This window comes from Pteropus vampyrus, unplaced genomic scaffold, assembly GCF_000151845.1.
Source record: "Pteropus vampyrus isolate Shadow unplaced genomic scaffold, Pvam_2.0 Scaffold1000004751, whole genome shotgun sequence".
Lineage (NCBI taxonomy): Eukaryota > Metazoa > Chordata > Mammalia > Chiroptera > Pteropodidae > Pteropus > Pteropus vampyrus.
In genome coordinates, this window is record NW_011919153.1 from 1 (window position 1) to 14,803 (window position 14,803).

A 14,803-nucleotide genomic window follows, 5' to 3' on the forward strand; every position below is an offset into this window, starting at 1 on the left:
TTCCCTTATGCTGTGCACCCCCATCCTGTGGACCATCTATCACTACTATTTTGGTACTCAGTAATCATTCACTCCACTCTCCCCAGTCCCCCAACTCTCCCTATAATGTATTCTTTTATTTCAGTTATGTATTCTTCATTTCTGACTGGTTCCTTTTTATCTTTTCTTTTTTAATCTCCTGTTTCATGTTTCCTATCTCTGTGTTGAAGTTCTCATTGAGATCACTGAGCAGTCTTCTTACCAGTGTTCTGAACTATGCATCTTATACATTTCTTCTCTCCATTTTGTTTGGCTATTTTTCTGATGTTTTGTTCTGTTTTTTTTTTTTTTGTTTTGTTTTTTCATTTGGGACATGTTTCTTAGCCATCTTGTTTTGGCTGATTCCCTGTGTTTGCTTCTATGTATTAGGTAGAGCTGCTACATCTCCTGGTCTTAGTAGAGTGGCCTTAGGTAGTAGACGTCCTATGGGGCCCAGTATCGAAGTTTCCCTGGTCATCTTCTCCAGGTATGTTTCTCATGTGGGTTGTGTGTGCACTCCTGTTATAGTTGAGCCTTGATTGCTGTTAGCGTGTCAATGGGCAGAACTGACCCTCAGTCTGATTGGTTGTGAGGACTGGCTGTGAGTACAGTAAAGGATCTGTTGTGCAGAGTCTGTCCTATGGAGCAGGATTTGCTTTAGCAGGGCTCTCGTGCCTTCTGAGTCTGCCCTTTGGGTGTGTCATTTGTGGAGGTGGTGAGTGGTGCTCTTGAGTGATTTGAAGCTGGCCACCAGGTGTGTTGGTTCTGGGGCCTCTTGGGAGGGGTTCTAGCTCAGGCTAAGGTCAGCCATTGCTTGTGCCCTGCCTGGGGCCACTTGTATGAGCTACAAGATGATCTGCAGATGGTTGTCACTTGTGCTGGGCTTGGAGTTGCCTGAGAGAGGCTAAGCTATAAATTGAGGCCAGCTGCCGCTGGTGCTGGGCTTGGGGCTGCTTAGCAAAATGTACATGGCATGCTGAGGCCAGACGATGCTTGTTTGGGGTTTGTAAACCTTTCAGAGCTTGTAGGAAAGTCCACAGCATGAGGCAAGACAAGCTGTTGGTATGGAAAAGCCACTGGCAGCAGCTTGGGTGGGCCTGCAAGTTGGGTGCAGTTGTGTGTGTGGGGTGGGGGTGGTGGCTCAGGGAATCAACAGGGCAAATGAACAGTGTTAGCTAGGCTGATGGAGACTCAGATAGAGGTAGTGTGAGGGCTCAGCAAAGGAACAATGGGTTGTGCCAGCAGTTCTGTCTGGGAGATAGCTGCCCTTGTAGCCATTGCTCTGAAGCCAGACAATTAAGTTCCTCCCTGTACATCCCTGGTGCCTTTCTAGCTGCTGCCTCAGCACTGGGACTCAGAGCAAGTGAGTCCATTAGCAAGCAAGTTAGTATGCAGGCCCTTTAAGAGAAGTTCCTGGGATTCCTACAACCCTCCTGCACCCCTCCTTCTCACTTAGTCACAATCTCTGCGGTTTTTACAGTTAGAAGTTGTGGGGACTTCTCTTCCCCACAGTGGAAATCTGGGCTGGGGAGCCTGGTGTGGGGTTCAAACCCCTCGCTCCTTAGGAGGGACCTCCACAGCTGAGAATTCCTTCCTGATTTTTACCTGTCCACTCATGGATGTGAAACTGGCCCAGTCTATGTCTTCGCCCCTCCTATCAATCTCCACGTGGCTTCTTCTGTATATACTTAGTTATAAAACTTGTGTTCATCTAGACTTCAGGCGATTCTCAATGATGGTTATTCTGTAGTTTAGCTGTAATTTTGATGTGGTCGTGAGAGGTGGCCAGCACAGCATTTACCTACTCCGCCATCTTGACCAGAAGCTCCTCACGTATCTTTTCAAATTAGTGTTTTGGATTTCTTTGGATAAATAACCAGAAGTGAAATTGCGAGTTATATGGTAGTTCTACATATTTTTTGAGGAACCTCCATATTGTTATACACAGTGGCTGCACCAATTGACAATCCCACCAACAGTGCACGAGGGTGCCCCTCTTTCCTCGTTCTTGCCAACACTTGTTTATTTATTTACGGTGTGAGGCGATATCTCATTGTGGTTTTAATTTGCTTTTCCCTGATGATTAGTGATGTTAAGCACCTTTTCATATGTCTACTGGCTATCTATATGTCTTCTTTGGAGAAATGTCTATTCAGGTCCTCTACCCATTTTTTAAATTGAATTGTTTGTTGTTTTGGTGGTAAGTTGTATGAATTCCTTATATATTTTGGATATTAACCCCTTATCAGATGTATCATTGGTAAATATCTTCTCCCATTCATTAGCTTCTTTTTTTCATTTTTTTCTTGGTGGCTTCTTTTGCTAGCAAAACCTTTTAGTTTGATACAGACCCATTTGTTTATTTTTTCTCTTTTCCCCTGCCTAAGGAGACATATTTTTTTAAAAATGCTAAAAGCAACATCAAAGAGCTTACTGCCTATGTTTTCTTCTAGAAGTTTCATGGTTTCAGGTGTTATATTTAGATTTTTAGTTCATTTTGAGTTTATTCTTGTATATAGTATAAGAAGGTGGTCTAGTGTTAATTTTTTTTACATGTATCTGTCCATTTTTTCCCAAAACCATTTATTAAAGACTTGTTTTACTCCCATTTTATATTCTTGCCTCCTTTGTCATAAATTAATTGACCAGATAGGCATTTGCTTATTTCTAGACTCTCAATTCTGTTCCATTGACCTATGGTCTACTTTTATGCCAGTACTGTGCTATTTTAATTACTAAAGCATTGTAGTATAGTTTGATATCAGAGAGTGTGACCTCCAGCTTTGTTCTTTCTCAAGGTTGCTTTGGCTATTCAGGGTCTTTTGCAGTTCCATATAAATTTTAGAATTATTTGTTCTAGTTCTGTGAAAAATGCCGTTGGTATCTTGATGGTGATTGCACTGAATCTGTGGATTGCTTTTAGTAGTATGGACATTTCAATGATGTCAGTTTTTCCTATCCGTGAGCATGGTATATTATTTCATTTATTTGTTGCTTCTTCAAGTTTTTAATTCAATGTCTAATAGATTTTCAAGTACAGGTTGGTGTATAAAATGCTACCGATTTCTGAATATTAATTTTGTATTTATTAGTTTCAACAGGGGTTTGTTTTTGGTGGAATCTTTAGAGTTCACTATGTATACTATAATGTCATTTGCAATTAATTACAGTTTTACTTCTTCCTTTCTAATTTGGATGTGTTTTATTTCTTTTTCTTGTCTGATTGCTGTGGCTAAGACTTCCAATACTATGTTGAATAACAATGATGAATGTGAACACCCTTGTGTTGATCATGATTTTAAAGATAAAGATTTTAGCTTTTCACTATTGAATATGATGTTAGGTGTGAGTTTGTCATATATGGCCTTCGTTACATTGAGGTATGTTTCCTCTATTCCCACTTTGCTGAAAGTTTTATCATAAAAGGAAGTTGGATTTTGTCAAATTATTTTTCTGCATCTATTGATATTATCATATGATTCTATTCTTTATTTTGTTTATGTGGTATATTATGTTAATTGATTTGTGGATATTGAACTAAATGTGCCTCCCAGGAATAAATACCACTTGATCATGGTTTATGATGTTTTAATGTCTTGCTGAACTCATTTTACTAATATTTCGTTGAGGATTTTTCCATCTATGTTTATCAGGGTTCCTGGCCTATAATTTTTGTTGTTGTTGTTGTTCTGTAGTGTATTAATCTGGTTTTCGTATTAGAATAATGCTGATCTTGTAAAATGAGTTTGAGAGCCTTCACTACTCTTCATTATTTTGGAATAGATTGAGTAGTTTGAAAAGGTTAGGTATTAATTCCTCTTTGAATGTTTGGTAAAATTCACCTGTGAAGCTATCTGGTCCAGGGCTTCTGTTTGTTGGAATTTTTTTGATTACTGATTGGATTTTACTAGTCGTTCACATTTTCTGTTTTTTTTTTTTCTCTCTCTCTCTCTGATTCAGTCTTTGAAGATTGTATGTTTCTATAAATTTATCCATATCTTCTAGGTTGTCCAATTTGTTGGACTATAATTGTTCATATTATTTTCTGATAATCATTTTTATTTCTGTGCTGTCAGTTGTCACTTCTCTTTAACTTTCAATTTACTTCTCTGGGCCCTCTCTTTTCTTTTCTTGATGAGCCTGGCTAAAGTTTATCAATTTTGTTTACCTTTTCAAAGAACCACTACCTGGTTATATTAATGTTTTCTATTGTTTTTTAGTATATTTTATTTATTATCACTCTGATCTTTGTTATTTTCTTCCTTCTGCTCACTTTAGACTTTGATTATTCTTTGTTTTTGAGTTCCTTTATGTATTGGGTCATATTGTTCATTTGAGATTTCTGTTTGTTTCTTGAGGTAGCCCTGTATTGCTATGAATTTCCCTCCTAGACCTGCTTTGGTTGTGTTTTATAGATTTGGGGGTCATTGTGTTTTCATTTTCATTTGTAGTTATTACCATTCTTTATTCCTACTTTTGATACATGTTTTTGCTTCTTAAAGAAGTCCCTCCAACATTTCCTGTAATACTGGCTTTATGTGGATAAATTTTTTAGCTTCTTTTTGTCTGGGGAGCTCTTTATCGGTCCTTCGACTCTAAATGATAGCTTTGCTGGATAAAGTATTCTTGGTTGTAGATCCTGCATTCTCATCATGTTGAATATTTTTTGCCAATCCCTTCTGTCCTGCAAGTTTCTTTTGAGAAGTCAGCTGCCAGTCTTATGAGTGCTCCCTTGTAGGTAACTAGCTGTTTTTAAGATTGTCTCTTTGTATTTAACCTTTGGCATTTGAATTATGACGCGTCTTGGTGTGGGCCTCTATGGGCTCCTGTATCCTGGGACTCTCTGCGTTTCCTGGGGTTGTATGTCTATTTCCTTCACCAGGTGAGGGAAGTTTTCCATCATTATTTCTTCAGATAGCTCTTCAACGTCTTGTTTTCCTTCAGGTACTCCTATGACATGGATATTTTTACATTTAATATAGTGTCCCATAAGCTCCTTAATTATTATTATAGTCTTGGTTTCTTTTTTCTTGCCATTCTGACTGAGTGTCCTTGTCTCCCCCCTCCTCTATATCAGTGATTTGATCCTCTTCTTTATCCACTCTGTTAGTTCTCTCTAATATACTCTTCATCTCAGATAACATGTTCTTCATTTCTGACTAGTTCCCTTTTATAATTTCCATTTCCTTTCTTATGTTTTCATCTCTTTGTTAAAGTTCTCACTGAGTTCTTCTACTCTTCCCCTAAGTTCATTGAACATCTTTATAACCACTGTTTTGAACTCTGCCTCTGCTAGATGGCTTGACTCCATTATTCCTGGATCTCCGTTCTGTTCTCTCATATGGTTTCTGCTTCTTTGCCTTCCCATTTTGGCTGCCTTTCTGTATCTGTTTCTATGTACTCAGCAAAGCTCCTAAGTCTCCCGGTCTTATTAGTGTGGCTTTGTGTAGTAAGTGTCCAGTGGCACAGTCCTGAGAGGGGTTCAGCAGCAGGCCACGTTTCGCCCCAGGCTGTGCCCGTCTGGGGCTACCTGTTAAGATTCGGCGAGCAATCCACAGATGCTGTGCTTATAGTTGCCTCAAGAGGCCTCACCAGAAACCGAGGCCAACTGCCACCAGTGTGAGTCTTAGCGCTGCTCAGCAAGGAGCACCTGACTCGCTGAGAACACACCTGGATGTGGCTTGGGTGGGGCCGTGAGTTGGGGGAGGCAGAGTTTCAGGGACTCCTCTGGGCGGAGCGACCTCTGTTATCCAGTTTGATGATGTCTCAGCTATGGCAGTGCTGCGTCCACGCACTGGGAGGCGGGAGGGCTCAACAGAGGAGCAAAGGATACCTCTGGCTCTTCTGCCCGGGAGAGATCCCCACCTCCGGCCCTCACTCGACAACTCAGTGTCCCCCTGTAAGTCCCTGGTGCCCCCCATGCAGCCGACTGGGCGCTGGTGCTCAGAGCCAGTAGGTCTGTCACTGGGAAAGTCCAGTAGCAGACACAATCCCTTTAGGAGGTGTCTGCAGCTGCCAGCTGCCGCTGTCACAGTCTCTGTCCCACTCAGCAGCTGGGGACTGGGCAACCTTGCATCCTCACCCTGTCCTGCTTCCTCCTGTTGCAGGGTGATTTCTTATTTCTCTCCCTAGTTGCAGTGCTTCTGTTTATCTCGATCCCGGGTGACTTTCCTTGCTGTTTGCTCCGTGTTTCTGTCACAACTTTGATGTGGTCACAAGAGGGGTGAACAAAGCCTCTATCATCTACGCCATTTTTTCCACTCCTCTAGTTTTGCTTGCTTTTAAAAGTTATAAACAGTAGCATACTTTGCGTAGTTTTCTTGGTCTTGGTTTTCTCCCCCACCCCCCGCAACCCGCCCCCACCCCCCGCCCCCAGTATGTTTCTAGCATACTGATCCATATTGTTGCTCGCAGGTATAATCCATCCATGTTTACTGCTAGTGATATTCTACAATTTAGTTATGTATTTCCCTAGTACTAAAGGGTATGTGGGTTGTTTTAGTTTGGCATATCCATTTGACCTTGGCTGGCTTTCTGAATTTGTTAGAGGGGCAAATGAGAACAGATCTTTCTGCTTCTAAAATAATTTATTGTGATACAGAAGGGAAAAAAAGATTGACACTCTGTTAAGAAGCAAGGAAGAGGTCAGGTCCTAGAAAGAAATTTTACCTATGGTCAGCAAAGGGCACCCAGATGTCTGGGACAATCTTCACCTGGGCTTTGGGCTGGGAGGGAATTTCATATAGGAAAGAGAGAGAGGGAAGAGAGATCAGAGTCCAGATTTGTTATTTTGTTACTTGAAAGGATACTGTTTCTCAGAATCCAGGTTCTCTCTGGGTAGGGAATCTCCTGAATTAGTTTTCCTGGAAGGATGCCATGCTTGCCCTCGAAGTAACTCTATGCTGGAAATCTCCAGGTCCAGTGGGCGGTTTCGCTCTTGCCACGTGGAGCTGCATTGCATTGGCATCTTTTAACACTCACAGTCCTGGGATAACAGGTCTCATCTACTTTGCAGCAGGTTGTGATCTTCTTCCAGGCTCTGACTCCTGTACTCACAGGCTCTTTGCTCCCCTCTGCCGAGTAGGGAAGAGTAAGGTGGTTCAGGCAGGGTGTGCCACCTGGGGATACGCCTGCCTACATATAGGGCCCCAAATTCTTCTGGCTCTCACTTGTTCCAAGGCTCCTTGCATCCTCTGCTTTCCTTCATCTTTCCATATTCCTTCCCCCAACTTGTACCTTTCTGTAAAAAAAGGCACTCATGTGCATGCACTCCCCCTTTTCTTTCCAATGAATCATAATATGATAAGAAGGAGACAAGGACTGTAGAAATAGTGATTTGCATTAGAACACTTGCTTTCCAGCTACTACTAATATGACTGTGGGTGAGTTAGCATCTTGCTTAGCAAGAAGGGTACTAATATTTACCTCAATAGAATGCTAAAACAGTTAATGAGGTAACATTTAATAATATCTTGTGCAATTCCCGAAACATAATAAATACTAAATATTTTCAAGCTTCACTCACTTATTCAGTTATTTATTCATTAATTCATTCTTCTAGTAAGTATTTACTGTGCTAAACAGCTTACCCGGGAAGTACTGAAGATACTAGTTAATGGAGACACAGTCATGACCCTCGAGATTTCTACTCTTTACTGGGAGCGAAGGACAAGTAGGCAGATAATCCTATTGCTGGAGAAATGTGCTCTAAGAGGCTTGCAGAGAGAGTATGAAAAGACAGAATGTGGACACCTAACCCAGAATAGGAAAGAGAGTTAAGGAAGGCTTCCTGGATGAGATGCTGCTTACATTGCACATTCTTATAAGTTCATGGCATTTGGGGTAAGGTTGGAGGGAAAGACATGCTCAATGACCTGGTGGCAGAGAGCTTGATATATTCAAAGATATGCAGGGAATTCAGGGAACCATGCGTGGAAATAGCTAGACATACAGATCTGCAGATAAAATTTGAAATGTGAAAGCAGTTTATTTAAGTCAGAGCTTGTACAGCTTTTACTTTCTCTTTTTCCAGGCCCATCCCCCATTCCTATTCTGCTGCAGGGCTTTCTCTTTCCCTATCACCCTCCACCTGATCTGACATTTCCTGCCTCGCCACTGGTGCTGTTTCAGAATTCCCAAATCCTATTGCACAGTGGATGCAGAATAGCACTTTTCTACTTTGCAACAGCCAAAGGTCACAATCTTGCTTTCTAAACGCAGGGGACAATAGAAACCTGGAGTGATATCTGAAAGGAGAATAGCAGGAACCAAGGTTTCCTGCCTACTCCATTAGGAACTCTTCCTGCTTCGTACTCATCTTATGTGTTTGAAGAAGATGCCTAACTCCACAAGATACATTTAAATAATAATCAGTTTTTCCAATTTTATCAACTGACTATCTAATAAGAGCTTCAAATAGAAGAACATGGTTCATGTTAAGCTGTTTAGAATATTGGAATGAGCTCTTGGGTCCCATTACTCTATGCAGGCACTCTATCGGTGAATGAAGGCACAGTAAATGGCCAGTGAAAACACAGTAAATAAAGCTGACAACTTGGCATTTGTGCAGGCTTTTTATTTTAAAAAAATCTGGAGCATGATGCTTTTGATGATGCTTTTTAAAAAAAAATGGGTTGTGTGGCAATGTCCTGAGAGTTTGGGATAGGACAGTGATTAATTTGGAATGCTAAGAGGATCAGAGTGATTGAGTAAATTCCCTGCACTCCTTTTTTTTTTTTTTTTTTTTTTTGTCCCAATCCAAATCTCAAGAGCCAAGGAGTGAGCGGCATCTCTGAGATCACAACAGTGAGGAGTATCCAGGAGTAAAGGTGAGTAAGTAAAGGTACTATGGTGTGAGAGTGAATGTGTGATACTTCTGGCCTGTGTAAGGTAAGGGCCAGCATTTGATTGTTGTCTTTGGATTGTTCTCAAGTAGAGGATTTGCTTTGTGGGTTCTGGGACAGGATAGGAAGAGTGTTAGAGAGCTCAAGACCCAGAAACCTAAAGGTCTTTGTAAAGGACATTTTAAATACTTTTCTGAGCCTGGGAGAAACTTAGGAATTCTCTCCAATCATCATCGTCTCATTTTATAGACCAGATCACCAATATCTAAGGAAGTGAATAGATTTGCTCAAGGTTATGTAGCAAGTGACACCCCCAGGACTGATCCAGGTTTATTTATCCTATGTCTTCTCAAGGCATGCTTTACACATCCTGCCAGGATAGTGTGAACAGGCTGCTCATGGTCCCATGACTCCACACCAACTCTGACTGTCCTTTCCTCGGTGACCTTGCTCTCTGGAAGGCCCCTGACTGATTGGGGGCTCTTAAAAGCAGCAGGAGTCGACCACCAAGTATTAAAGGTCTTTAAGCCACGAGGGCCCTGGGCTGCAGGCTGGACAGTCATAAGTCAGAACTGGGAGTGGTGAGTCAGGGAAACCATCCATGTTTGGAAAAGGAGGTAAAAGGAATTGGCCGATCAGGAAGTATTTTTTGTTTGTCAACTCACTCCAGCAAAAGTGAAAGAAAATTTGTGAGACCATGCAAGAACAAAGGGCACCAGAAAGCTAGACAAACAGGCAGGGGATTTCCAATTCAGCTGCTTGTATATAAGCTGGACGCAAGGCCCTTTTTCTCAATCTTGTGTTTTCCGGGTCTCTGGTTTCTGCTGCTCCCTTGATTGCAGAGATGGCTTCCTGCCTCTGTGTAAGTTGAGATTTGATAATGGAGATAGGGAAAGGGAAATCACCTCCAAGAGATGGGGATCTCAGGAATGGGTGAGGGACAGTGCTCAGGGAGTCGGGGTGGCTTGAAAGGCTTATTAAAGGGGCATTGAAATCTACAGGATGGAAAGGAATGTTCTGTGAAGAGAAGCTGGTCATTTGGCTCCTGAGTTCTCTTTTGTGTCAGACTGGCTGGCTGTTGTTTGGGATAAATGGTAGGAAGTGGGAGTAGGCCTGGTGCTCAACAGGGCTGGCAAGATTTGAAATTGTGGAAATATTATCTTGAGCTTTTCTTCCCTTATTCTGTTTAGCGGTCCAGGACTCTTAAATTTAAGCTTTCTTCTCTTGCCCAGAGAGAGGTTCACAAAATGAATTTATCCTAAGGTGTTAATGATACATTACATTACAAAACTAATTTATCCTAAGGTGTTAATGATACATTAGAATATGATACAAAATCATATTCTACAATTTGCACCATGAAGAGAACCTGGAATGAAGGTAATGCTTATTCCAGTAGTGACAATCCAGTGATGAAATGTCTGTGACATCTAAATTGGGAAGATATTTTTGAATGGAGCATGAGGAAGGCCCTCACAGGCTTTCAAGTGACAACATTGGGGTTAGCTTCCCCATTTTCACATTACTTAAATATGACTTAGAATTAGCCCCTACTTTCTGTAAGTGAGGCCATGTTTTAATTAAAGGACAAAATCATATTCTACAATAGGCAGATAAAAAATACAGAAAATACAGATGAACAAGTAACATTGAAAATAATGTCACTATAATATGTGAGTTACAATTATAAAGTAATGAGACATTAAAAAAGAAACTAACAGTGCAGACAATATGTGTCCTAACCAGTTTCCTTCTAAAATAGTCATGGAGGGCAGCCTGGTGAGTATCCCATTAGAGTGCCAAATCTTGGAAATTCTTTTTGGGAGTTGTTTTTAGAGTCTGGTGTAAACCTTGGGATGCTTTTTAGTTGTATTTATTTTTTGACACTTGACAAAATTTATCTGGAGAGGAGGCAAGTATATATCGTGGGAAATTATTAATGATATTTTTGTGATGAATAAGAGGTATGGTTATAAGGAATAAGACTGATTTTCTTGTTTGTGTTATAGCCTGGAAATTCAAAAAGAGAAGTTCCAAGAAAGGGAGGGACACAGCTTGTTATAAATGAGCTGAAGGACCAGCTAGGCAGTGAACAGTGGGAGGAATTAAGAAGGGAGAACAAGGAGTGTAAACTGGGGTAAGTATTTTTAGTAACTGTCTCTTGGCTTTCATTGTCCAGGTGAATGTCCATTCTGAGGAATGGGAATTAATGACCTTTACTGCTAGCTCAGATGACAGAGTCAAGAAGATCAACGAACACGTCCGGTCTAAGACCAAGGTTCCTGTGCAGGACCAGATCCTTCAGTTGGGCTCGAAGGTCCTAAAGCCCCTGAGAAAGCTATCCTCTTACGGCATTGACAAGGAGACAACCATCCACCTCACCCTGAAGGTGGTGAAGCCCAGTGATGAGGAGCTGCCCTTGGTTCTGGTAGAGTCAGGAGATGAGGGGCACAGGCATCTCCTCCAGGTGCAGAGATCCAGCTCAGTGACCCAGGTGAAAGAGCTGATCAAGAACAAGACTGCTGTAACCCCTGAGAAACAGATTGTGACTTGCAATGGAAAGAGACTGGAAGATGGGAAGATCATGGCAGATTACGGCATCAGAAGGGGCAATTTACTCTTCTTGACATACCACTGCATTGGGGGGTGACCACCCTGGGGATGGGGTCATATCAGGAGCAAAGAGTTTATTTCCTTTTAGCTCTTATCAACCGCATCCTTTGATGATTTCCCACAACTAGTGAGAATGATAAATGGCAAGAATAGATTTGGAGTGGGGAGTTAGACTGCAGAATACTTTTTAACTCTATGATTCTTTGATCCTAACATAATTGATTAAGTGTCAGGATTGTGTATTTTACTGAAAATAGAAAATAAAAATTTAAGGCACATTAGAGATAGCATTCAAAGCCAGCTTGCAATTTAATCCTTTCTTGGTTCCCTCTGATTTATAGAAAAATTTCTATTTCCTTTCCTACCCAACTACATAGTAAGTTTTAGGCTGGGATCCATGTTCTACTAATTTCTGCGTTTTCATCTATGTTGAACCTAGTGTTTCATTTATCATATCATGTGATAATTATTGAACCAAACTGAATTTCTACTTGTAGAGAACAGTGAAGTGATTATGAAGTGAATTAATTACTCTGACACGATCACAATCTAATTAATAAAGAATTTAGAAATTCAATTAGACAACTTCCCCTCTCATTATTTAAGCTGTTTGATATAAAATGAAACCTGACACCATGCCCCCATCTTACTCTCTTTCTCTGTTTCATACCCAATTAAAACTGTTTTTTATTTCTGGAGATTATGGTGGGCATGAAAACATATTTTCCCTGGGGATCTAGAGATTTCGTGTCTCTACTGGGGGATTCTTGGGGGCAGATTTCTTCAGAAGGGAATGGACTTTCTGAAAGGTGGGGTACTATTGACCAGTGTCTGTCCTGCCTGCCTATAATCTAGCAGATCTTCTCTAGGTTGGGGGTATCAGTTTGTGTGAGGGGGGGTAGGGGTTGGTCTCTGGATTGACCCAAACACTTTGCCCAGGTTCTGGCTGATTGAGCTACTTCCTTTTCTGCTTCCTTCACCACCAGCTTCTCTCTTGGGAATTCGAGTCCCTTTCTCCATTTTACTCCCTTGATTTACTTTTCTGTCTTACTGTACCTCTCATGTCTCTTTACTGGGCACATGCATGTTTTCCTCACAACCTGAGACATGTCCACCTTCTTCTCCACTAGTCTAGTTCCTTCTTATCTTTAAAACCACCTCCTTGAAGAAGAGTTTCCAACTTAACCCCACCCAGCACAAACCACAGGGATGGGTGTTCCTCATTAAACGTATGGGTCAAGTGCTCTGTGGTGGTCACCAGTCACCTGGCTAGGTGGTCATTAAGTTGGAAGAACTTCCCAATATCGGAGACCATGGTTCTTTTTTTCTGGATGGAAGTCTCCTGTAAGGTAGAGTTTATGATTTCCTTGTCAATTCGGGAGAATCTTGAGGGCAGACGCCGTGGACGGTGTCTTCCAACAGACTAGGAGAGAGCTAGCATTACGCATCATGTCACATGTCATCTTACCAGCAAATGGACTCTTGATGGTGTGGTTACAGTATCCTCTGAGTTCTTCCCCAAATCATGCTTTCTCTCTTTGTCAGCCTAGGAGAAAGCCCACAGGCCCTTTCCCCATCCCTAAACCTTTTTATATAGAGGACATATGGGTTTCTCTCGAGCACAGGAACATTTCCTAATGGGAGGAAGGAATTTCCCCCCATCAATCTTGGATTCCCTGAGGACAAATCTTGCAGATTCTCATGCAGAAATGAATAACCTGGAGTCTAAAGTGACTAACTTTCCGATGGGCATTCCCATCCTTAGGCCCTGGGCTAAGGATTTCTTTCCTCCCCTACCTACTCACTGGCCAACCTGCCCTTTCCCAGACTCCCCAGTAGCCTCCTAGCTGCTCCCGTCACTCCCTATTCCTGAGGGTGTAGATGAGTGGGTTGAGGGCAGGTGTGACTACGGTGTAGAAAAGCTTCCGGCTGTAGCTCTGCGTGGGTTGCAAGGTGTAGATGGCCCAGTTGTAGAACAGGCAGACGTCTGTCAGGTGGGGATCCACACGTGTCCACCGCTTTCCTCCGACACCCCCCCCCACCCCGCCCAATACCCCCCCCCACACACACACACCCTGCCCCCCTCCCCAGCTGAACCGCATGCCCCACACGGGGAGGGCCACCGTGCCACATGAAGCCAGGATGACCGCGGACGGCACCAGAAGGATGACCACGAGGGCGGCGAACTTCTGGCGCTCACTGGTGTTTCAGCTGCGGCCGCAGGCCAGCTGAAGCAGCGCGGGGAGCTCGCGGATGAAGTGAGCCACCTGGCAGAGCGAGCACAGCGGCTGCGCGGCCAGGAGCGGCCGTTTGCGCCGCAGAGTTAGTGAGGTCGCCGAGCCCATAGCCTCCCGCCGGGGCGCCGCGCGGGTGCTACGAGGTAAGCCCGGCCTAGAGGACACAGCGACGCGCACAGCTGGCCCTTGCAACCGCAGTGCCGGTGCTGTGCAGGTTGGCCGGCAGAGGCAGCACCACGCTCAAGGTGAAGCCCGCTTCCACCATGGCCAGGTGGCAGAGGAAGTAGTTCATGAGCGTGTGTAGGCTCAAGTTACTCATAGCCATCAGCACAAGCACCTAGTTGCCGGTCAGAGTCAGGAGGTAGCAGAGTACAAGGGCGAAGAGGACCGGCTGCAGGGAGGGCCTATCAGAGCAAGCCAGCTGCAGGAAGGGCTCCACTGTGCTGTGTTTAGCCTAAAGGAGGAAAACTCCCAGAATGTTTGGAAGGACGAAAGATAAAAAGGTAACATTATCTCTTATAAGCAAAGGAAAACCCGGGCATGCGGCGCGGGGTAGGGAAAGGGATGGAAGCCCGTACCATGCTGACGTACAGATTGTAGTCTCATTTACAAATCTAAATTCTTAGTTTAGGAATATAGTCAGATATTAGTATGCTTTATTTGCTGTATTTACCAGATTCTATGAAGAAAGTAGAATCGCCATCTTACAGATGAACAAACTGAGGCTCAGGAAGACTGAATTTTTCCAAGGCCATAGGTCCTTTGACACTTGTACTCAGGCCTGTCCGATTTCCACATCAGTACTCTTTCAGCTGCTTCACTGGTCCTGGTTATACTCCTAGAAGCCAAAGTAGAAATCTAATTTTCCTTCCACATGATAGCTCTTCAAGTATTTGAAAACAAATTTCACTCTGAGCTTCCCTCCCCCTTCTTTGAAACTGTGTAGTGCCTGTAGGTAAGTGCAAAATATCAGGCTTGGTATAACCAACACTTAGGTAGATCAGAACTATCACCTTCTTTGTTTCAGGTGCGCTATGTCTATCAATACAACCCATTACATTGCTGACTATTGAGTTCTAATCTATGAGTCTC

The 14,803-nt window shown here is 42.8% G+C and overlaps 1 protein-coding gene across 1 annotated transcript; it reads left to right on the forward strand.

The window, feature by feature from the left end:
• The first annotated feature begins 9,500 nt into the window (after window positions 1-9,500).
• LOC105311540 (ubiquitin D-like) lies at window positions 9,501-12,051 on the forward strand. The gene is made up of 2 exons (XM_011387521.2): window positions 9,501-9,723; window positions 11,041-12,051. Exons 1-2 carry the CDS (start codon window positions 9,706-9,708, stop codon window positions 11,509-11,511), a joined length of 489 nt encoding a protein of 162 aa, XP_011385823.1. The 5' UTR covers window positions 9,501-9,705; the 3' UTR covers window positions 11,512-12,051.
• Window positions 12,052-14,803: the final 2,752 nt, after the last annotated feature.